Raw genomic sequence first — 23,851 nt, forward strand, 5'->3', positions numbered from 1 at the left:
AACCTCAAAGTGCTTGATTTGGTAAAGTGTATTGGCTCTTCCAGCATCTTTGTCAGTTTGGTCAGTAGGAGTCCATGTGCTGATGAAAGTCAGTTCCAGTAGATAAAGGGATGAAATATTTAACAACATATAAACCAATAAGTAAATTATTTTAGGGGCCTTTGAAAAGGCAGATCTTGGCTTTGAGAGTCCAGGAAAACTGGACTCTTAATAATAAAGTGATTATTACTTTAACAATGAGAGAATTCTATGATTCTAAAATAATTATTACTTTAATGATAAGAGGAAATCAATTGTGCTAACTTCTCTGGTTATTTCAAGGTATTTTAAGCAAGCACACAGACAAGCAGTGGACACATGGAAGACAGAAGTAGAAGCAGTGATACATAATAGGAAAAAAAACCCTCCATGACATGAGAGTATATTAAAAAAAGGTCTTTAATTCAATCATACATATTTTAGTACAGAAAGATTCTCTCCTTCTCAGAGGAGTACTGCAACACTTATCATGACTTCATATGCTGTAATCTCACATAAATAACAACAGGACAGAAGTTTTAGGGGACTTTGACATTCATAACAGGGGGACTGCAAATAAATAGGTTTAAAAGTAATAGCACAGGCTGACGGGAGGTGATTTGTCTGTGATCACACAGCACGAGCCTTGCTGTGAACGCCCACAGAGCACACAACAACACTTGAACATACACACAGAGGCCTGTATAACTCACACACAGGTGAACAGGCATCTCAGCTGTGATAAGATACAGACGCATGAAATCAGCAGTGTAAAGTCTCTCCTTCCTTTTATGTGCGTATCTGTCTTCTTTCTCACCAGAGATCTCAGACTTTACAGGTGGAGCTCGAAAAGCAGTGGACCTAGCAGATGGGGAAGAAAGACCTACCCCTGCAGAGGCAGAAAATCTGAAAGTATCTGGAAGAGCTGAAAAGCCAAAGGTTACCTCTTCTTACTGCTGGAGTAACAGAACTGCCTGCTGAAGAGCACTCCTAGGCAATTTTACTGCTGTCATCAACTGAAAGACTTTGCTTGTAGCTAGCTTGTCCTTTTCCACAGACCTGGCCTGTCTCTTAACCTCCACCTCAGCAAAACTCCTACAGATTACAATCTTGCTCTCATTTCAGCTCTAACAGAAACAGTTGCTGGTTCCTTAGCCTCTCCAGATTATGAGCATGTTCCTGTCCCATTTGCCCAAGATGGGAAAGTTTGCAGGTTAAACAAAGATGAACCCCAGGTGTTGATGGCTAGAGTTATTGTCAGAATTCCTGAGATGTTGAGTAGAAACCCAGTTTTGGCCTGCAATTAGAAAAGAGAAAGGTAATTAGTTGAAACCAGTACTTCCTGATGAGGATTGTTTGTGTTACTAGATTTTTCTCTTTGGCTTTCTTTCATGGCTCCATCAAATCACATTTAAGCTGGTTTTCTTCACAAATACAATTTGTACTAGGGGAAAATGATTTTCCACTGGATCAAACTCTTACTCTAGAAGCCCTGAAATCTTTTGAATCTGCTTATGTAGGACTTTCTCTTCTGACTTCTGTCTCTACCATTACTTCGGCTTTCTTCTTGGATCATTTGCAAAAGCCATCACAAGACATGACATCCTTATCCATCTTTCTTTAGCACAGTGAGATGCGCTGGGCTTTCCCCAGATACCTGCAGAAGAACTGTCCAGGTAATCAGACTCTTTGACCACCTTGAGATCTACATTTGAGCTTTTTGAACAGTTAGACATTGCTATTCACCATTGACAGCAAGCTCTTGTTGGGACACCTCCCAGAGGCCTTGGCTGTGCTGTAAAAAGCTCCAGAGCAGCTCTGTCATGCTCTGAGTCTACATTAGAGTCATTCTGACCCCTTTATTTATGCACATTTGTTCTTCTCTCCACTTGACACAGGCTGAATACAATGAGTTTTCTAAAGCTCTTCCAAGAAGAACCAATATCAGCAAAAGGACAAACCAAAACTAAGGATGAAAATTCTGGCTCGAATGTGCTTTGGCTCACCATATCTATAACCTTGAGTTGTCCATGGGAGAAGACAATGGCGTTAGGAGGAGTGGCCACCGGGAGCATGAATGCAAACGATGCAGCAAGTGTACAGGGCAGCATGACATAGAGTGGGTGGATGCAGATTGCTTGAGACTGTGGAAGAAAGGAGAGCTGAGATGATGGTTTTAATACACAAGAATGCACAGAAGTCTTTGGGCAGAAGGCTGATTGCACTTGTCCATGTCAGAAACCTCACTCACTTCACTAGTACTGCAGCCAGTCAGATTTTGGTTCTGCTTCAGAAACTTTTAGCTACTGCCTTTATGCAGCTGGGCCCCAGGACTGCAGTGAATGCAAAAACTGATCTTGTGGTCAGTGCTTTGTGTTCCTCACTGTGGAATCCTATCACTGCTGCAGTATTAATAGTTGCAGACAACGCTAAATCAGGCTTCAAACTGGTTAAGAACCAAATTAAATTATCAGAGGAAATGGGGTAGCCCAAGCTCTGAAGATGAGTAGATCAGTTTAGGGATTAACTGGAATCCTATGGCCTATGCAAAAAGATTTTTGTGGAGCTCATTCCTGTTTCTCCCTGTAACCATCTTTTCACGCTGCAAAACTATGTCTACCCCAACAACAGGAATCTCCTGTGGAAATACAAAAGTCTGAATTAGGTCAGGGAGCTTGACTAATGCTATCACCTTCAGAGGCTTCTGGAAGGCCAGTGGTCAGAGTGAACTACAGTACTGGAATGTTGCGGGGGAGCAAATGCTGCTGCTGTCTTTATGCAGAACAAATAGGAAAAAACAAGTAGAGCTCACAGTGACCTCATGAGGTTGTTTAGGCCAGAAGGAAAAGTCTAATATGTCAATGAATTCAATCCCTTTACTTTTAACCAGCCATGGCTTTAGAAAGGTTGAACTACGCAGAGTGTGTGTGAACACTTAGGTGTTCACATAAATACAGGTATAATTTAAACCTTGTAATCCTCAGTGGAATCAGTGCTTGGCTGTGTCAGACACTCAGTTTTTGTAATGGAGCAGATGTGTGCTTAAAGAGGAATTTAAAGCTGCCTTTGTAAGAGTATTTTGAAATGCTGGAACTCACCATTGAAGCCAGAATAGGGAGAAAGAGGGTGGTGGTGGCCACATTGCTGGTGCACTCAGTGAAAGTGGCAACGAGAAGACACATCACTAAAGCAATAGCTGGGGCAGGGATTTTCTCCAGAGGAGACAGTTGATTGCCTAACCATGTAGACAGACCAGATTCCTGCAACAGAGGAGAGAGGTCTGTCAGAACAGTAGACAGGAGAAGAAACAGTGATATCACAGCCCAGCTACATTTCTCATACCAATTCCACCTTCCCTTAAGATAAACAGGTAAGAGGCAATGCTCACAGACAGGATAATTTGGTAGGATAAAGAACAAGGAATGCACTTTCCCTTCCAAAGAATGTGAAAGAAGCAGATATTACATTTACAGTATGTAACTGACAGCAAATGATCATTTCTCTGTTCAGTTATACACGACCAACATTCAGGGCTTTAAAAATATCTAAACACAGATCTTTGAACTGACTTTCTAAAATACTTTCATGTCTCTTGGCAGATATTCTAGAAATCAAGTGCAATTTCATCACACTGGCTGAGATCTTGATCAACTATCTGGAGCTTTCCCATACTTTTCATTCTTCTGAGTCACTAAAAAAATGCCAGCATCTTCCCTCTCATGCTGGGCATCATGACCAGTCAGCTCTCCTTCCCAAGAGAACACATCCTAACTGTGTCTGTATTGCTGTCCCAGGCATTATGTCCTAAATTTCTGACTTGGTTTTGCAACTATCATTCTTCCCTCTTTCACATCTTGGTTACTTCAGTCTGTCTCTTCTGACACTGAAAAATGCTCTCTCACAAGAGGATGCTGGCATCTATCCTCCAAAGACCAATATAATTCCCTGTCCTAGGCCAGGATCAATTCTACCTAAATTATTACTGGCAGATGTTTAGCAAATTGGTTCTTAAAATTCTCTACCCTTCAAGTTTCAAAAATCAGCTCAGATGATTTTTTCAAGTATTTATCTTTACAGGTGGAACATTTTCATATTCTTTAACCTAAATCTCCTGCAATTTAAGCCCTTAAGCACCAACAGGACATAAAAAGCCCTCTATCTTCCTTTCTGTAGCAGTTTAAATGTACTTGATGACTTACTCTTGAACAAATTGCTTAAATCTTTCCTTCTCTAAACATGTTTCCCAGAGATCAAATCATTCTTACTGCCTTCCTCTACACTTCATACAGCCTACATGTTGTTAAAGACTGACACCCAAACATAAGTACTTTGCTTTACACCAGGACTCACAGATCCTGAGTGGTAGGACTGTATTTTACATGCCTTACACCCTACCCACACTATCCAGCTGTCTGCTTCTTCCTCAGCAGCAACATCAAGATGCTGACTACAAGAAGGTGTATGAGCAGCATTAAAAACTTTATCAGTTGTGCCACTTGGTTATTTCTTCCTGTTTCCCACACTGAGCTGCACCCTTGTTTTCTAGAAACAGTCTTGCAAGTCCTTGTGATCTTTGAATTCTAGACTGGTGTCTACAGCCACTGGAAACCTTTTCCAATTGCTTTATTGTTTATAGATTTAATTAATGTATTGACTGTTCTTACCTATGTCATTACTCAACAATAATTTGTAGCACTGGGCCCCTGGCAGATGCCTTCATCACCTCAGCCTGACAGGCAGAGAGGTTGTGATCTGCTCCTGAAGGTTTCCTATCTGACTCCACATTTGTCTTCTAGTAGTTTAATTTAAATCTTGCTTCCATAAGCATCATAGAACGCCAGGGGCTGGAAGGGACCTCAAAATATCATCTGGTCCAGCCCCCCTGCCAGAGCAGGATCGCCTAGAGCAGATCACACTGGAACACAATTTGTACTTTGATAAAGTTTGGAGACCCACACTAGGCACTCTACCTCCTCTCGTTTGCCACTTCAATTGAATTTTATTTCACAGAACCTTTAATGTGTTGGGGTAGTTTCCTAATCATCCACTTCTACTAGAAACAGTTCATCGTGCTGGTTGGTGGTGCCATCCCAGCTGCGCAGGCAGCAAGAGAGACTGGTTCTAATCACAGGTCTCCTAAGGATGGTGAAGTCTGACCTGCTGCCACCGGCTGGGGAAACGCACGTTTGGTGCTCCCAGTGCGCCCTCTTGTGTCCTGGGAGAGCTTGCCTGAAAAGCCAGATGGACAGCAGCCAGGAAGACACAAATGCCAGGTAAGCAGAGGAATGTTACCTCACTGGCTTTGGCTAAGGCAAAGCCTCCTCCCAGCAGAAACAGAATGTTCCATGGCATCTTCTCGTGGACTGTTTTCCAGTCCAGCAGAGCTGGAGGTGCTCGGATCCTTGACCTGCCACCTAAAACCCAAACAGATTTTGTAAGCCCTTCTTGGAGGGAGGTGAGTTTAGCCTGAAACACTTCGGTCAGCATGAGCAGTAGACTGTGGAACTATGTCCTAGAGCACACAACGGGAGCCTCATCAGTACAGATTTAAGAACCTGACTTGTAAAAATAGTAATGAATACTCTGCAGGTGCTGCAAGAGGCACAGGAGAGCATAGGTGAGTGAAGAGTATGGCCACAGATATGCAGGACTGTTTCAGTCAAGTCACATATTCCTTCCCGAAGACTCCAGCTGCAGAAGCTTTACACAGGTGCACACTAGTGTCTGCAGCACAGCTGGGGAAAGAGTTTCCCACTTAGCTAACTGACGAGAAGCAGAGAACTTTCACTGGCTACATGCCTTGGCCAGCCTGGAGCACACAGCTGTTGCCAGGCAGGAAGTACAGTCTGAAATCTTGTTGAATGTTTGGAATTTCCCTTGTGAATCTGAACCAGAAAACCTCCCCCTGTACCCCTTCTGACTGTTGATTTCTGATGCCTTCAGCAACTGTACCTGTGTGTTGGCTGTCATGGTCAGCATAATCAATGTTGGCAGGGATGATGAACAGCAGGAGTGAAATGAACATGGCAACTGTAGCATCGGTGACGTAGCTGCAAGAGAGCAGTCAGATGTTTAGTCCAGTCATGTTTTCATGTGTGTGCAGTCCACACTACTTCATTTCTACTCCAAGTGAGAAGGAGAAGTGCAATTACCTGTCATTTTTGTTGAAAAGAACTGTTGCCCAGCCTGGTATGAAACCAGGCTCTCTTGTAAACCAGAGCAGTACCAGCAGTATGAAGAGGGTCAAAACTGCTATTTCTCCAAATTTCATTGAGCCACATTTCTTGCTCTCTTCCTTGATAATGTTATAGCCCAGTTTCTCTTTAGCCTTTGTAGTGGCATCTGCAGCACAACCAAAACTCTTCCGAAAACTAGAAGAAAATGGACAAAAAGCTATCATAGACATTTGCCAGGTATCCTCAGAGTTAAGAATGCAAATTTTATACACAGTCATATTGTCTTTAGATATATGTACTTATCTATGCATATGGAAATGATGTGTATGCAGCATCAGCAGCTGGGATCCTGACTGCTTTGTACTGTGTATCGCCAACATGATCAGAATGAAGCTTCCTAGCCCTAAAAAGCTCATGATCCACAGATAAACAAGGCAGAGGGGGACAGAATGACAGTGGCAGTGTGATTGCCAGGGTTTATGATCACCAGGAAGTAAAGAGCTGCCAAGCTTGCAGCAGGAGAGAATTTTAGTAGAGGAATTTAAAGAAGAAAATACCTTTTCAGGTATTACAGTGCTCTTTTCATCTGAGAGAAAGGAGGTTGGGGATAAATACAAAAGAGATAGACTAAGTATTAACCAGGTGGGTATTGCAAGCCAGTGGTATGGGGTGATTAGCACTGGAAACTGGCACAGTACTAATCCTTTAGGTCTGTAGCAACTCTCATCACAAAGGTATTTACCATCTCTATGGAGAAATCAATTTCCTGCTTTGAAGCACAACACTCAGGACATGAAAGCAGTGCTTCAGAACAGGCTATATGCAGCTCAAACTTACAGTTTTGACCCACAGAGTTTCTCTAGCTGGGATTTGATCAGGTTCATTGGAGAAAATGTTGCAGTAAATACTTCCTGTTCCACTAGTTTCTGTTGTATGGGAGGACTTCATCACTTGCAAGTCTGATTTTCAAGAATAGGATCCTCCACAGAGGCAGCACTTGTGTCACAACGTGCAATGAGTACTTGCTCACAAGCCTGTCAGCTGTACTACAGTGAATAAAAGGTACTTACTTAAAGCCCAGGTACAGTATCAGGAGCCAAATCCATGCAAAAAGCAGCAACAAAACCGTGATGGGGAAGGCAAAGGAGAACCAAGAGGCAAAGTTTACCACATTGCCATTCTCAGGAAAGAGCCTGTAAATTGCAGACAGCTGTTAGCCCCCAAAGTTCTGCACTCTCTTCTGCATTTAATTAATGACTCAGACAAGTCAATACTGTGAGGCCCACCATGGAAGAGAAGCTAACTTCCCAATATATCAAGTGGTAATATTTTCTTTCTCTGTGTTTGCTGGAAGTCAGTTGTAGCAGACTGATGCAGTTTAGTGGGCATGCAACCCCAGATTCATGCAAACTTACTGATTAAGTTGTCCCTGCAGTACCAGATTTGTTGTTGTCCCAGTCAGAGTTGCAATTCCTCCAATACTGGCTGAGTAACAAATACAGAGAGACATTCCCTTGCTTAATTTCTTGTGTTTCTCTAGCTGATGTTCATTTTTCTTTCTGTCTTCTTCAACTGTCAGGATGTGACTATTACCTAGATCCCAAGACAGGAACAGAAGAGTCAGAGAAGCCAGACTGGATAGGAAAATATCTTGTGCCTGTGTAACTTTCAAGGTTAGGACTCAAAGCTGAAGGAATCAATTTTTCTTAAGTCTGGCACTGTTAATTCTTTGATCTTTCTGTCCATTTTCTCTGCTTGTCTTGATACAGAGCAGCTTTTCAGAAGAAGAGGAGTTGAAATTTGTGATAAAATCTAAAGATACTGCTGATACTTTTTGGTGGACTAGGGTGATGCCTGCAGATGGAGGGAGAAAGGCAAGGATTCAGGAGACAAATTCAGGTACAAGAGAGTCAGAAGAGCTGAAGTAAAGGCAACTCATTCTGCATGAGCACCTGAGTGCTGGCACTGAGATTTAGAAACACTGTAGTCCTCTCAAAGATGGAAGAGAGCAAGACAGCTGGTAAAGAGATATTGCTGCATGATTGTGTATCTTTGGATTAGAAAAATCATGTTAATCCCTAACCTTCTGGCTTGAAATAAGGCAGAATTTTTCCCTCAGAAATTCCATTTTATCTGATAGGTTGCAAAGTAGATAATAATTGACCTCAAATAAACATATAAGGAAATATCAAGCCTAATATAAAGGCTGCAGCTAATGGAGAACTGGCACATTTTGTTGATTGGTTGTCATTGCTTCACATTTCCAGTCCATTTTTTGCTTCAGCCCAGTTACTGTGCTTTTGTCTGGTTCATGGAAGAGGCTCATGAATGCTGCCTGACGCAGTCAGGGTGCTTCAGGTACCACCTTCATTTAGAGCTTGACAGCAACTACAACAACAGTGACAAAGGCATCAGGCCATCCTCCATTACCCTAAAGAAGCAGCCTACCCATAGCCCACTCACCTTTTTCATTTTGTTCTTTGACATTATCTGTTGTAGCTGGCGTTTCCTGCAGCTCAAAGCCTTTATTGACATTTTCATGCTCTTGACCAGCTGCGGTAGACTCCATCTCTGACTTGTGCATCTGGTCCAACACAGCTTGTGCTATTGGGACCATCATGGCAGTGGTGGCAGTATTGCTGATCCACATCGACAGGAAGGCAGTCACAACCATGAAACCCAGGAGAAGCCTGTAAGGAAAAGGTTTGAAAAGGTCTGCTGAGAACTCAGCATTGCAATGCTCCTTTTGTTGTTGTTACAAAGCTTGGGTTACAAATGCTGGGTTTGGGAAATGTTCAGCAGTTCATCAGCTTCCTTAACCACTATCTGCTTTGTGAGTGACACACACTGAACAGAAATAGAATCATAGAATCAGCCAGGTTGGAAGAGACCTCCAAGAGCATCCAGTCCAACCTAGCACCCAGCCCTGTCCAATCAACCAGACCATGGCACTAAGTGCCTCAGCCAGGCTTTTCTTGAACACCTCCAGGGATGGTGACTCTGCCACCTCCCTGAGCAGCCCATTCCAATGCCAATCACTCTCTCTGGGAAGAACTTCCTCCTAACAACCTAAATACTTGTCATTTCAGCCAGTTGGGCTTTTGCAGCCTTATGATTAAGAAAGTGAGAGCTGGGATCTTGGAGCAAACAATTTATTGAGTCAGTATCCTGTTATTCTGCACACTTTTGAAGAAGAATAAGACATAACCATCTCAATAACATACATTAATATATTATAATATAGTTTGAAGATTAATTGCAAGCTGTAGTTGATCCCAAGTGGCAATCAGCTTAAGCCATAAGGAAGATGATCTCTTGTTTTATTATTTTTTGTACTTTTATCCCATCTCTGTTATTTAAGATTCTCCTCTTACTCATATAAAATTCTAATCCTTGTTTCAGTATTACTCTGTTATTTGTCTCAGAATTATTCTTTAGATGAGATGTAGATTGCATATTAGATGAAAAGGGTTTTATCTTGCATGCGTTTTGATTCTATTGCTTTGTAATTTCCTCCTGTATTCTCTCTTCTTATGATCTGAGATAAATTAAATAGGGCCATGTAGCCTCTGCGTAGCTTAAAGTTCTAGTCTGGAAAACATTTGTTGTTTTCAGAACAAGCATCCTCATATTTTCCCTTCTCTTTGCAATCAGTATAACAGGAAGGAGTATATATTTCCTGTGCTTCAGCTGTAGTCTTTTCTGACCCTCTAAAGCAGTGCTCCTGGCCAAGCCCAGCAGCGCACTTGCCTTTCCAGTGTTGACTCTCTGGTTGCTATGTCTCCACCTCAATCTATTAGGAATGCAAAAAAGAGGCATCAGGTCTGCAACACATCCAAGGATTTCCATTTGCAAAGTTTGTTTAAGCACTAACTTGCTTGGAGTGTAGAAAAGCATTTGCAGGATATGGGTCCCTGGAGGTGTTTAAGGCCAGGCTGGATGAGGCTTTAGACAGCCTGCTCTAGTGTGAGGTGTCCCTGCCCATGGCAGAAGGGTTGGAACTAGATGATCCTTGTGGTCCCTTCCAACCCTGACTGATTCTATGATTTGCAGATCCACACAGCAGACTACAGGCAGCTCCAAGATGGGAACTAATACCACAAAGTCCTTTTAATCCCACTCTTACTTACAGGGCTGGTCTGACACCAGTGATAAGCAAGACCCGCAGAGCAACACGCTTGTGGAGGTTCCATTTCTCAACAGCAATGGCCATTAACAGTCCTCCAATGAAAAGCATATTGCTGTCCTTCAGATACTCCTGGCAGACCTGGAACGTGGAGCAGGGGAGACAAAACAGTGAGAAGAAGCCAAGAGAGAAGGCATTTTGTGAGGGAGGATCTTGTTCCGATGACATTAGCACGCTCCTGGGAGACCCAGTAGTGGCATTCCAGTACCTGAGGGGGGCTACAAGCAGGGCACTTGTCTGCAAAGGCCTGCAGTGATAGGGTGAGGGGCAGTGGTTTGCAATTAGAGAAGAGTATACTTAGGCTGGATGTTAGGAGGAAGTTCTTTACCATGAGTATAGTGGAACGCTGGAACAGGTTGTCCAGGGAGGTAGTTGAGACCTCATCCTTGGAGATATTCAAGGTCAGGCTCGACAGGGCTCTGGACAGCCTGATCTGATGGAGGATGTCTTTGCTCACGGCATGGACCAGATGACCTTTGCTTTCAGCTCAAACTGTTCTATGGGTCTGTGATTCCACAATCACAGATTAGCAGCTCCACCCAGAGCTGGCTCTGGGCTTGTGCAAGTCCTGTTCTATGGACAGCAGACTGCCAGTGGAGGAAGGCAGATTTAGACTGGATATTACAACATGAGCCAGCAGTGTGCCCAGGTGGCCAAGAGAGCCAGTGGCATCCTGGCCTGCATCAGGAATGGTGTGGTCAGCAGGAGCAGGGAGGTCATTCTGCCCCTGTACTCTGCACTGGTTAGACCACACCTTGAGTGCTGTGTTCAGTTCTGGGCCCCCCAGTTTAGGAGGGACATTGAGATGCTTGAGCGTGTCCAGAGAAGGGCGACGAGGCTGGGGAGAGGCCTTGAGCACAGCCCTACGAGGAGAGGCTGAGGGAGCTGGGATTGGTTAGCCTGGAGAAGAGGAGGCTCAGGAGTGACCTTATTGCTGTCTACAACTACCTGAGGGGTGGTTGTGGCCAGGGGGAGGTTGCTCTCTTCTCTCAGGTGGCCAGCACCAGAACGAGAGGACACAGCCTCAGGCTGTGCCAGGGGAAATTTAGGCTGGAGGTGAGGAGAAAGTTCTTCACTGAGAGAGTCATTGGACACTGGAATGGGCTGCCCGGGGAGGTGGTGGAGTCGCCGTCCCTGGGGCTGTTCAAGGCAGGATTGGATGTGGCACTTGGTGCCATGGTCTGGCCTTGAGCTCTGTGGTAAAGGGTTGGACTTGATGATCTGTGAGGTCTCTTCCAACCCTGATGATACTGTGATACTGTGATATTGTGATATTCTTTACAGTACAGGTGGTGAGACACTGGAACAGGTTGCTTGGCAAGGTCATGGATGTCCCCTCCCTTGAGGTGTCAAGGCCTTGAGCAGTCTGCTCTAGTGGAAGGTGTCCCTGCCAATGCCAGGGGGATTTGAACTAGATGATCTTTAAGGTCCCCTCCAAACCAACCCACTCTATGAATCTATGAATGTGCTTTTCTCTTTGCACAGTACTCTGGAAATCACCCTGAAAATAACCCCTGAAAGAGAGAAGCTGACCAGAGGCATATAGAGTAAGGTCTCTTACTGTTGTTGAATCCATGATCTTCATCATCGGGAACAGGATGACAGGCAAGAGAGCTGTGACAGCTAACGGCAAAGCTTCCAAGCACCAATACAATGCCATCACTATGATAGCATAACCGCATTCTGCCTCCTGAGAGAAGAAGGGTACATGCAATCAGAACAGCCTGTGCATCTCAGGCCTCAAGAAGGCAACAGCCCATAATCAAATTTATTGCCTCATAAAGGGATTATAGTTTCCATTTATCTCTCCCATCTGTCCTCCCTACCTATGCAGATCCTAATCAAACAAGAAACCATTCATTAACCTTGACAGAAATGCTGGGAACCTCCACTGGGTAAAACTAAGAAACACAGGAGAGGGAACAAATTGACTTTGAACCTGGAATGATAAGGGATTGGCAGTCCCTGCACAGACATCTTGGTTGTGCTGATGTTGTTACTTTCTGTTTTTATGTTTTCCTATATTGCATATATACTTGCATACTTCCTGCTCCAGTCACAGCTTCTCTACCTTCTTCTCCACGTGCTTCAGAACATGGCCTAGATGCCCCCCAGGTCATTTCAACCTGGGTTCCTTGACCTTTAAATACTTTCCTCTGGTTTTCACTGGATTTTTAGTCTAGTGCAGACTTTGAAACATTCACTGTCAAACTGCTCACAGAGCAGTTTCAGCTTCCACCGATTAGATCTTGGCACTGAAGCAACTATGATCCCTTATTTCATGCTACTCTGTTTTTTTTTTTCTTCTAAGGGAAACATTGATTTCGTTCTGCTTTGGACAACCATTCCACATTTGACATTAAAAAAAATTATCTGAGTTTCTGTGCACTAAGAAGATACTGCATCCAGTTCTGGAGCCTCTATTGCAAGAGGGATGTGGAGATGCTGGAGCATGTCCAGAGAAGGGCCACGAGGATGATTGGAGGACTGCAACACCTCTGCTATGAGGACAGACTGGAAGAGTTGGGGCTGTTCAGTCTGCAGAAGAGAAGGCTCCCAGGTGACCTTCTTGTGGCCTTTCAGTATCTGAAGGGAGCCTACAAAAAGCTGGAGAGGGACTTTTTTGGCTCTCAGGTAGTGACAGGACTAGGGGGAATGGAGCAAAGCTGGAGGTGGGGAGATTCAGACTGGAGGTGAGGAAGTTCTTCAGCATGAGCGTGGTGAGAGCCTGGCATGTGTTGCCCAGGGAGGTGGTTGGGGCCCCATTCCTGGAGGTGTCTAAGGCCAGGCTGGATGAGGCTGTGGGCAGCCTATTCTAGGGTAGGGTGTCCCTGCCCATGGCAGGGGGCTTGAAACTGGACAATCCTTGTGGTCCCTTCCAACCCTGACTGATTCTATGATTCTAAGATTCAAAATAACACCACAACAGAGTTTCACGTGGCTGGGCTGGTGAGGGAAGCAGGTTACAGAGTCTTCCTTGCTTTTGAACCATCACAATCATGGGCACCAGCACATCCAAAGGAAGAAAAAAAGTGAGTTTGTGGTCTTGGATCACAGACGTCCTTTGAAATACGTTGGACCGGATGAATGAAAATGTAGTGATGCTTACTGAGGAAACGGTGAAGAGATGGAAATTGTGATGGCAACATTAGAGAGAGTTAAACCAAGGAGCTGGAATAACAGTGGCCAGGATCACACTTGTGATGCTTCAGGATATCTGAACGTGGTATGGAAGTTAGAGAGCTGGCGAAGGAAGAGCAAAAGAGCTGAGTAGGATGGAGCAAAGATGACAACAGCAGTTTAGGTAAATGACCAGAGAAGCAGAGTTGGAGAAATAAATCTGAAAGAGTTCCAGGAAGTGCTGAAAAGACACTTTTTTGAGCCTTATTTGGAATGAAAGAGGTAAGAACCGTAGTTATGCATCTCCTCAAGAACTGAAAGCAAATTTCCTTCATTTTCCTTCCATTTTTGTTATTAAGAAGTGTCAGTAGGTACCTTTTGAGAGACCCTAGCAGGGCTTGGGAATATATATCAGTGCTATTCTCAGAAAAAGGTGGAATAAGGCTTTCCACAAAGCCTCTCTGCAGACATTCCTGTGTCTTTAGGCAGAATCTTTAGCATTGTTTGCTCTCATTTAGTGTCCACTGCTCTGTCGTCACAGGGCAGGTTTAAAATAGCTCAAGAGAGCAGAAGAATGTGAAATTCCATCCTGTAAATTGCCTGCTTCCAAGAGTGCACACTGAGGTACCAGCTCTTCCTGCTTAGCAGTACCACAACGCACAACCCTAACACAAGAAATCTCATTGCAGATTGCGAGGGGAAAAGTCCAGGATGATTGAAATTGTTGTGTTGGAGCTGATTGCTTGGAAACCAGAGAGAGTAATTTTTCAAAAAGGAGCTGAACCAAGACTGCCAAATCATTCCAGGGGCACCACCAAGGACTTTTTGTATGGTAACAATGACTCCAACAAGTAAGTCTGAACTCACGGCCTCAGAACAAAAAGGCAGCATAAATCTCTCTCTATGGCTACTTAGAACTTTCCTGATCCAGATCTTTCTTAACTTTAGCAACTCTTTTGCCTATGGAAAGTTAATTAACAAAAAGAGTTTTTTCTCTGGCATTCTTCTTAGGAATCTTTTAAGTGGTGTTTTTAGCTATTGTCTTTGCATAGCAAGGGAATAAGAGGACACGCCTGATCAGTTGCTGCACTTCACCTCGAGCCAGCGTCACTCTATCACTCTTATTTGTAGCCCTCCAGCCACAGCTCCAAAGTCTCTGATAGCACTCAGCAAGAGCTGCCAGGAAGAATGAGCTTTGGGATAGGCTGCACCAAAAGAGAGAGAAGAGTTAGTGGAGCGAGTAATGAAGGTTGGTGAAGGTGCCATGGCACCAGGAATCAGCAGGGAGCATGACATAAGCAGGCAAAGACCAGAGGCAAGAGCTAGGGCTCACTGTCCAAAGAACAGTGACAGGTAGATAAAAACTAGGTATTGAGTGATGCCAGAACTGCAATAAGAGACCTGAAGAGCAGAGATCAGATCTTTCTGCATGAAGAGATTGGGAGTGTGAGAAGTAAAGCAGCATGAAGAAGCAGAAGAAGGCTGGCAGTCTGCCTGCTGACTGTGCTGCATTTATGATCAACATCTCCACTACTACAGGGGCTTGTAGTTAACCATTACAGAAAGAATCCTAAACGAAGTGGCTTTGAAAACCTGACATTTTAAATTCTATGCCATTGTTTAGAAAGATATGCTAAAAAGAGGATTAAATATATGTATATGTATTTTTTTCTCTTAATGCTTATGTATTAGATTGCTTTGTCCATCTGACCAAAATAAGGACTTCCTCTATCTGGCAACAACAGCAAGGAAAGAATTAACAGAAGGTGTGGACGGGATACTTTTAGAAAATCAGAAGGGAGATTAAAATTCAGCCTTAGGTTCACATGTATGAGCTTCAGCACAGGAAGTCTTTTGCTGATTTGGTTAAGATGCAAAGCAAAAGTGACAAAAATCACATTGCTGAGCATTCTTCTGGAGTCCGCAGCCACAGATGTGCATCCACCTGTGTTCTACTGCTTTTATATTCCCCCACTGTTGGTAGGCAAAGGGGTCTGCTCAGAATCAAAAAAAAAAGAGCTCTTCAAGCAAGAGATGAAGAACCTGTGTGTTCTCTTCAGCTCTGTCCCTTGAAAGAAACAACTCTAAGGAGAGATGTGACTCCCAAAATCAAATGTAAAAGCTCTTACCTTGGTAGGAATAGCCAGAGGCAGAGGAAGAAACACAAGGGGTACAAGCACTATGATCAGGTATTTCCTAAAGGCCAGGATCACCTGCCAGAAGCCAGCCATGGTGCTGGAGCTAGCCCAGTGCTGAAAGGCTCTGCTGCTGGAGACTATATAAACAGTCAGGAATATTAACCATTGACCTCAGGAGGTTGGGTGTTGTTTTTGGAACCGTAATCGGAGAAAGAAGGAAGAGAACAAAGAAGGGAGGGGACAGCAAAAGAGTGTCAGACTAAGAACTTTCTTGAGACAATCTTCCCGATAACTGATAAATCCAGGAGGGAATTAACTCCTTGTGAGCCAGGTAGGTTTACTGAAAGTGTCCTGAAAGGATCTAGACTTTTAAATTGTTTTGGGGTGTTTTTTTTTCCCACACTCAATAATGCTGTCTTTGAACAGGTGCCGCTATTCCTCCTGCACTAAAAGCAAGCCTGAACCCTCCAGAACAGGTTGAAAATTGTTCTAAGAGTATGTAGAGGACTGAAAACCACACCTGCACCTGTAACACTCAGAGATATTAGACACATCTACACAAGGCATTATATAAACACCATTGTACTTGCTGAGAAATTCTTTGGGCAGAAAAATCCACCAGAGCAGAGCTACTGTCACCAGATCCCACATCAAGTCCTCACACAGAGAGGGACTTACAGTCCTTGCCATATGAGAGCAAGGCACCTGTCTTTGTGCAATGCAGTGATGACCCTCATGACAAACCCATTTTCTTCTACTCGAAGAGCAACAGGGGAAATGTAAAGATGTGGTCAGAATTCTGTTTCTCCTGCGTGGCAGACCAGTATAAGGAAGGCTTGGGGTCAAAGAGGGAACCTGGTAACTCAGTCTGGTATAGCTTGTTACAGCTCAGTGGACGGCAAAACACTTGGCTACAGGACATCACTTTGCAGACACTGAGCTGTTTTTTGTTTGGGGGGGGCACCCTTCTGATGTGGCAGGTTTATAGGCACAGTTTTAGCAGCTCACAGGGTGTATTGGTAGGGGGAAAAAGAAGAAAAAAAGAAGGAGGTGGGAAGTGCTTCTGGGAGACTGCCAAGATGTTAGCAATTCTTGTCCCAGTTGCAAGAAACTTCCACAAGTGTTTCTGTGGATATGGAACCAAACTTTCTAATTACAAAAGGATTGTCTTGTTAATGCTGCTTTCATGTCCTTGGTGGCTCATGCAAGTGCATGGTTCAGCTAATGATGACATTACCCTTTATTGGTATGAATTGCCTCAGCTCTGTTCATTGCTAATTCAAGCAGAGGGAGAGAAAGAGAGGCACAGACATTAGATCAGCTGATGCCACCTCCACAAAGAACTTCTGCTGTTTTTTTCTCTCTCTCTCATCCATTTTTTCTGCTGGGGCTTGTTTTCTTTCAATAATATGCTCATGACTGAAAACAGTGGGGTTTGAGCTGCCAGAGCTGCAAACTCACAGCTCTCTGACAAGCTTGACTTAGGCATATTGCTCATGAGAAATAGCACAGTGTTCCATAACTGCCAAGCCTCAGCTCCAGCATTTCACCCTCGGCACAAGAAGAATGAGAAGGAGCTTTCAAAGTAAGGCTACTCCCCCACATTTTTGCATCCACTTAATGTTGAATCAGTGTCTGGAAAAGTGAAGTTAAGAAGTCACCCAATGGCAAACTCACTTTTCTGCTTATTTCCTAAGGCTGCAATGAAAATCTGATAGGAGGCTTTGCTGTCACACTTCTGTAAGAGGAAGGCAGGCTGCGAGCTGCAGCCTTGACACGGGGAGTACATAACCATGAAGAAGGACCTCAGCTGGCAAATCCTGCCTCTTCTATAGGAGCAGTACACCAACCACCATGGTTATTTCCACTGCTAGGTGAGTCCTGATACTTTCAGACATGCTATAAATGCTGTCTGTACATGTGTGACTGCAAATCAAATGCTCAATGTCTTCAGGTGGCAAAGCTTTGCCTGTAGCTCATTAACACTCCTACAGTGGTGGCAAAAGAGTGATGATGCCAATTGACTTTGCTTTGGAACTACCCCAATTTACACAAAGAGGTTAATCTAATACTCTGAATTGTGTGCTTAGAATTTAAAGAACAACTTGGTCTTTGCTTACCAATCTGCTCTTTCAGGCAGACCAAACCTGACAGGATACCTAATAGCACAGCCAAAACCTCTGTTGGGTTACAGTTTAGAGTTATTTTGTCCTTTAGAAAGAGAATTTCTTTTTTTTTTACTGTGCTGTGAAGTAGCATTGCTAACTGCAACGTTTCTCAAATCCCGGTACATTTATACCAGTTTTCACTTTCCTTTGTTTGGAGATAAGAAAAAAGCAACAAACAAAACCAACCAAAAATCCAAACAACAACAAACCAACACAGATTTTAAATCTACAGTTCCTTAACCATCAATAAATGGCTGTGACAGGACAAGGGGTGATGGTTTTAAAGAGGAGGGATTCAGGACAGATATAGGGAAGAAATTTCAGGCTGGACTTGTGGAGGAAGTTCTTCAGCATGAGAGTGGTGAGAGCTTGGAATGGGCTGCCCAGGGAGGTGGTTGAGGACCCATCCCTGGAGGTGTTCAAGGCCAGCCTGCATGAGGCTCTGGTCAGCCTAATCTAGTGTAGGATGTCCCTGCCCATGGCAGGGGGGTTGGAACTGAGTGATCCTTGTGTCCCTTCCAACTCTGACTGATTCTATGATAATTTTTTTACACTCAGAGTGTTTGGGGTTGCTCTGTCTGGAGAACAGGATGCTGAGGGGAGACCTTCTCACTCTCTATAGCTGTCTGGAAGGAGGCTGGAGCTAGGTCGGGGTTGATTGTTCTAGAAACAAGTGATGGGGTGAGGAAACAGCCTTGCAGCAGGGGAGGTTCAGGTTGCAGATTAGAAAAGTCTAGGTCGCTGAAAGGGTTCACAAAGGCTGGTATGTTCCAGCCCCCAGGGAGTTGGTCGAATCCCAGGGAGTTGTTTGAATCCCTGTCCCTGGAGGTGTTCAAAAGAGATACAGATATGGTGCTGAGGTACATGGTTTAGCACCACCCTTGGTAAAGTTAGATAACGAAGACTTGATGATCTTAAAGGTCTTTTCCAACCAAAACATTTCTGTGATTGTAGGGTGGTGAGACACTGGCCCACGTTGTCCAGAGAGGTGATGGATGCCTCATCCCTGTAACCACTCCAGATCAGGTTGGCCGGGACTTTGAGCGACGTGTTCTAGTTCCAGATGTTCCTGCTGTGACAGCACCGGGGTTGGACTTCGATGAACTCTCAAGGTCCCTTTCCGCCCAAACCGGTCCGAGCCTGTGACACCCCTCGGGGCTGATAGCCTGCCAGGACCCCGGAGTAGCCCCTGCCGCCATGGCCGAGCCGAGCCCTTCCGCCTGCCTTAGCACTGCTGCACCCAGCCGCAACTCCCCGACCCCGCTTCCCTCCGAGCTGCCTCCGGCTGCCGGGGCGGAGCGCGGCCTGCGCCGGGCGGGGCCGCCCATTCTCTTGCCTCCACGGCCATGGCCGCCCCGCCGCCCGCCGAGCTCCCTGCGGCCGCCCGCCGCCGCTGCTATCGGCTGCCCGCCGTGGAGCCGCTGGTCTTCCTGGCCACCGTGTCCCTCAGCCTGCAGGGTCCGCTGGCCACGCAGTACCTCTGGGACCGGCTCGGCGCCGACCTTGGTTACTACGGCGCCAACGACAGCAGCTCCACCGGCTGCGGGAACAGCAGCGCCGGCAGCGACCCGCTGCGGCAGGTATAGAGAGCAGAGGGGGCGACGGGAGACGGGGACGGGGCTGCTACCGCACCGGGCGCTACCGGGGAGGTGCTGGGGCCTCGAGGTGCTGGCTGGGGCCCTCAGGTACCGCTTTCTCATGCAGGAGGTGGAAGCTCTGGTCTCCCACTGGAACCTCTATATCAACCTGGGAGGTTTCTTTGTTGACATCTTCTCCGTGACGCTCTTTGGGCCATGGAGCGACAGCGTGGGCCGCCGTCCGGCACTCGTGCTCTCGGCAGCCGGTATGGCCCTGCAAGCGGCCGTCTACCTCCTTGTCATGTACCTGCACCTGCACGTCGCCTACTTTCTCCTGGGACGCCTTCTGAGTAGTCTTTTGGGAGACTACAACCTGATCCTGGCCAGCTGCTTCGCCTATGTGGCCGACACCAGCGATAAAAGCACCCGCACGTTCCGCGTTGCCATCCTCGAGGCGTGCCTTGGCATCGCGGGCATGCTGGCCAGCGTCGGTGGTGGCCACTGGCGCAGGGCGCAGGGCTACATCAACCCCTTTTGGCTGGTGTTTGCTGCCAGTGTTGCTACCGCTCTCTATGCTGCTTTCTGCCTTCAGGAGTCGGTGAAGCAGCCGAAGCCGGCCAGGCTGTTCACACTCAGTCACTACAAGGCTGTATACAGGCTCTACACGGCCCCGGAACACCGGAGCTCCAGGAGCCAGCTTGCTCTTTACTCCCTGGCTTTCTTTCTCCTTGTCACCGTACATTTTGGGGCCAAGGACATCTTTGTCTTGTACGAGCTTGGCTTCCCTCTCTGCTGGACCTCTGACTTCATTGGGTATGGCTCAGCTGCCAACTACCTGGCTTACCTGAGCAGCCTGGGAGGTCTGCGGCTGCTACAGCTCTGCCTTAAAGACAGCTGGGTGGCAGAAATAGCGTTGGTCTCCAATATTGCTGGACTGGTTGTGATTTCTATTGCTACTACAACTGCAGTGATGTTTACAGGTGATGCTGAATTCTCACACCCCCGTCTTTCAGGCTCTCAGCTTAGAGATGGCAGTAGATGCAGTAGGGCAGCGTGCTTCTGGGAGTGAAAGCACGTGGAGAAAGTTCTACCTCCTCTTCAGCCCATGTGCCACCAATCTCTGGCTCGCTGACAGCAGAGCTGGGCAAACACTGAAGCTCCTAGAGTATTACACTCCTAGAATGCAACCATAGAGCTCCTAGAGTATTACATTTCCCAGAAGCTGTATTACACTGCAGACAGAGTGAAGTGCATTATGAGATGCAAGAGGGTGAACTGGGTCTAAATATAGCAGGGAGAAACTGTCTTGAGCTATAAATTTCTGGGATTGGCTTTGGAGACTACTTTTCAGCTGAGCTTTCCATAATGTGCTGTGTCTTGCTCACAGGTTATGGGATTCTGTTTCTTTCCATGGCAGCCACTCCAGTCATCAGATCCAAGCTCTCCAAGCTGGTCAGTGAGACGGAACAGGGTAAGGAGTTTGCCACTGTGCTCAAACCAGATCCTGAACCTGACTTTTTGGAACATAGAAACAAAGCTGTTTTGGGAGGTTGGGACTTCCTGGCTCCTCTGGACTCCTGTCGAGACTCCTCAGGCCCAGTTTCACTTTTGTAGAACAATTATCATTCATCCATGTAGACTTGCTACATTTTCAAGGTGAGGACCAGAGACAAAAAGCAAGCTGGAAAGTACTGCATTCCAGCTCAGGCATAGTTCATTTTTCCATCTGTTCATTTCTAAAACTTTTACAAAGGAGTAAGAGTTAAAATTGATTGTTTAATGACCAGAAAATAGTGATTTCCCTGACCATAACTCTCTTCTGTAGATCAGTAACAGTGGGAAGAAACCTAGTGTTGTTAGAGAGTTGTATGATTGACTATGGTGAAAGATTATGGATAACTTGTAAGAGGAGCATATTTCCCTTTCTTCCAATAACTGGTTTGGAGAGCTTGCACTTGCTGCTCAGCATTGCACTGGAATGCCTCTGTGAGCAGAGATGAGGAGAGAATCAAGGTGTGAAAGAGCAAAAAGTGACTTTGCCCAATTGCTATTTATTAGTGTGTAGGTAGCATGATGCTAAGTCTATGAAGTGCAGTCTTCCGCTGCACTTAATGTTTAACAAGTGATAAGATGTGCTTGGCAGGAAAGAGAGATAAGTATATCCCTATCTAAAGCATTTATAATCCAGCTGATAATATAATATCCCTGGTTAGCTCCAGTGATAACACATTCTGGAGATCAGTAAGGTGGTCCTGCCTAAACAAGCTGAGCTGGACTGGTATGGCCTGCCAGGCCAGCAGAGTGTGTCCTGTCTGCTCCCAGCCCTTGCTAACGATGCTTGGCCATGCAGACACCAGCTTTCTGATGGGGGGTGCAAACCCTCAGAGAGGTTCACAGAATCCAGCTGAAGGAAGCAATGTGGCAAAGGCTTGCAGGCAGGGCTGTCTCACCATTAACCTCTTGTGTGTCTTCCAGGTGCTCTCTTTGCTTCTGTTGCTTGTGTACAAGGGCTTTGTTCCCTTGTGGCTACCGGAGTCTTCAACTCTCTCTACCCTGCCACTTTGAACTTCATGAGGGGATTCCCATTTCTCTTTGGGGCTATAATTCTTCTTATTCCAGCAGCTATTATAGGGTAATTTGCTTCAAAAATTTTAAACATTGACATAGTATCCATGAAGTATAATGTGAAAAGTACTATGTACTCTACTTAGCATAGAGGCTTACTGGTTTTAAGGCATGTTTTCCAAGAGGATGTTTAGTGCCCCAGTAAGCAAAAGTGCAGGTCCCTTTCTCAATCGCAGGAATAAACCTGCAGCCTGAGTCATGTAGCTGCCAACATTCCAAGTATTTCACAGTTTCACTCCACCTTCATCAGAGTGGAATCCAAAATCTGGAGCCAGATTTGAAAGTCCTCGTTGTGAAAGAGAGTTCCCTTAGCAGTCTTGATTCCTGATGTTTCTTTACTAATTAAAGCAGAAATTGTGTTGTGCTGGAAAGCAAATCCCCTTGTAAGTCTTCGGAGAGAGAAGGTGTTGGGATTTGGGGAACAACAACAGCTGCTGTCAAGGTCATTTTGTTTCATTCCTTTGGAACTTTAAAACTCTCTTTATTCAGCAGCATACTTGTGTGCCTGTGTAGGCTCTAACTCTTCTTTCTTTCTTAGGTTGATAGAAATCCGGGGCTCAAAAGCTGACTACAGTCACTTCTCACCTGCTTCCCCATCCCATGCAGATGGCTGAGTGGCAGCTCAGTGGCAAGGAAATGACCAGCTTGGGAGTATGCATTTGAAGACTTCTTCCCTTGAAGGACAGACTGGTGTGGGAAGGATGCCTTGCTTGTCCTTACTGATTTTTTTAAATGCCAAATAGTTGGAAATCATGGACCTGACTGCCCACAGGAACTCAATTTGCAGATGTGAATGTCTCCTCACTGTTGTGTTAGTTCCTCTGTTAGAGAAACCCCAAGAGACCCAAAAGCCAGCCAAGAGTAAAAGCTGTTGGGGCCATTTGCAAGGCTGATTAGTGGTTTGGGGTTTGGTGGGAAGGGAAAGCTCTGTGGCATGCTGTTAGCATGAGAGAAGAGTGAATTCTGCTTTATGTGAAATGACTGCTGGGCTTACAGCAGAGCCAGGAGCTCTAGGTGCCCTAGGTGATCCTGCTTTGACAAGGGGAGGCTGGACCTGGTGATCTCTGGAGGACCCTTCCAACCCCTAACATTCTGTGATTCTTTACCAACCCACATTGCTGTTGTGATGAGCTCGTGTGGGGACAGGACTTGTGTCTTCAGAGACAAAAATTAATGCTCCAAAATTGCGTGCCAGTGACCTCACTTCTGCTGCCCATCTCAGGATGTGTTGATGCCAGCCAGCAAACCCTGTGTTTATGGTGCTCATAATTGTCCTTTGCAAAACATTACCTGTATTGCCTCAATCCTCTTTTCTTCAGAGTGCCATAAACCAGCAGTTCTGTGTACGATGCATTGCACAGGCTGCTCAGATGGATGCAATCATGTCCTTAGTGGTGCATTTGCTTAGCAGACCTCTTACTTTCAGGATGAATTAACCCTCCATTCCCTTTTATGGTTCATAAAATTATAGCTTTTCTCATACAGCTGTTGATGTTGTTTGGTTTTGCTTCATTCTTTGTTTCCCTCCATTATTTTTATGCTTCTTCCTCTATTGAAGACTGTGCAGTAGAGAAGCAGCAGCAGGAAGTTATCTGCTTTGTGGAGAATGAGCATGTTGAGAGTCCTGAGTCAGGGAAAATGCAAGTTTGGAATTTGCAAGCAGCCAAAGTTTTTTTTTCCTGAACACCAAAGTGAAGCTAGTGAGATTGCATAGTTGTGAACTTGTCCTGCAGTAGATTGGAAATCTTTAACCCAAATTTGCTTCATGTTTGTTAGGAGTTTGTGATAAAAGCAGGAGAACTGGAGAGTAGACAAGCAGGAGTAGGGAGGCTTTAGAACTTAG

The 23,851-nt window shown here is 45.3% G+C and overlaps 2 protein-coding genes across 3 annotated transcripts; one reads left to right on the forward strand and one right to left on the reverse strand.

The window, feature by feature from the left end:
• Positions 1 to 1,183: 1,183 nt before the first annotated feature.
• On the reverse strand, positions 1,184 to 15,731 carry SLC13A2 (solute carrier family 13 member 2). The gene is made up of 12 exons (XM_064166762.1): positions 15,630 to 15,731; positions 11,942 to 12,070; positions 10,325 to 10,461; positions 8,658 to 8,884; positions 7,610 to 7,787; positions 7,265 to 7,387; positions 6,171 to 6,389; positions 5,971 to 6,068; positions 5,311 to 5,432; positions 3,117 to 3,278; positions 2,025 to 2,162; positions 1,184 to 1,315 (listed from the first exon to the last, which is right to left on the reverse strand). Exons 1-12 carry the CDS (start codon positions 15,729 to 15,731, stop codon positions 1,184 to 1,186), a joined length of 1,767 nt encoding a protein of 588 aa, XP_064022832.1.
• A 3,421-nt stretch (positions 15,732 to 19,152) lies between these two features.
• SLC46A1 (solute carrier family 46 member 1) lies at positions 19,153 to 23,492 on the forward strand. Of its 2 annotated transcripts, XM_064166400.1 has the most exons (5): positions 19,153 to 19,386; positions 19,511 to 20,363; positions 20,771 to 20,854; positions 21,859 to 22,015; positions 22,547 to 23,492. In XM_064166400.1, exons 1-5 carry the CDS (start codon positions 19,153 to 19,155, stop codon positions 22,620 to 22,622), a joined length of 1,404 nt encoding a protein of 467 aa, XP_064022470.1. In that variant the 3' UTR covers positions 22,623 to 23,492. The 2 variants fall into 2 exon arrangements, with proteins under 2 accessions (XP_064022470.1, XP_064022471.1); XM_064166401.1 differs by lacking the exon at positions 21,859 to 22,015 and having other exon boundaries at positions 22,547 to 22,632.
• The last annotated feature ends 359 nt before the right edge of the window (positions 23,493 to 23,851 follow it).

The sequence above is a fragment of the Pogoniulus pusillus genome, chromosome 27 (genome assembly GCF_015220805.1).
Source record: "Pogoniulus pusillus isolate bPogPus1 chromosome 27, bPogPus1.pri, whole genome shotgun sequence".
NCBI classification, from domain to species: Eukaryota; Metazoa; Chordata; class Aves; order Piciformes; family Lybiidae; genus Pogoniulus; species Pogoniulus pusillus.

What these genes read in the sequence shown, in the direction of transcription:
- SLC46A1 (XM_064166400.1), top strand. Translation starts at nt 19,153, where the DNA reads ATGGCCGCCCCGCCGCCCGCCGAGCTCCCTGCGGCCGCCCGCCGCCGC. An exon ending in GCAGCGACCCGCTGCGGCAG is followed by an intron (nt 19,387 to 19,510) that starts GTATAGAGAGCA and finishes TTTCTCATGCAG; the next exon opens with GAGGTGGAAGCTCTGGTCTC. An exon ending in AACTGCAGTGATGTTTACAG is followed by an intron (nt 20,364 to 20,770) that starts GTGATGCTGAAT and finishes TCTTGCTCACAG; the next exon opens with GTTATGGGATTCTGTTTCTT.
- SLC13A2 (XM_064166762.1), bottom strand. Translation starts at nt 15,731, where the DNA reads ATGGCTGGCTTCTGGCAGGTGATCCTGGCCTTTAGGAAATACCTGATC. An exon ending in CTGCAGGGACAACTTAATCA is followed by an intron (nt 7,388 to 7,609) that starts GTAAGTTTGCAT and finishes TGCAATTTACAG; the next exon opens with GCTCTTTCCTGAGAATGGCA. An exon ending in CCATGACAGCCAACACACAG is followed by an intron (nt 5,433 to 5,970) that starts GTACAGTTGCTG and finishes TTTGGGTTTTAG; the next exon opens with GTGGCAGGTCAAGGATCCGA.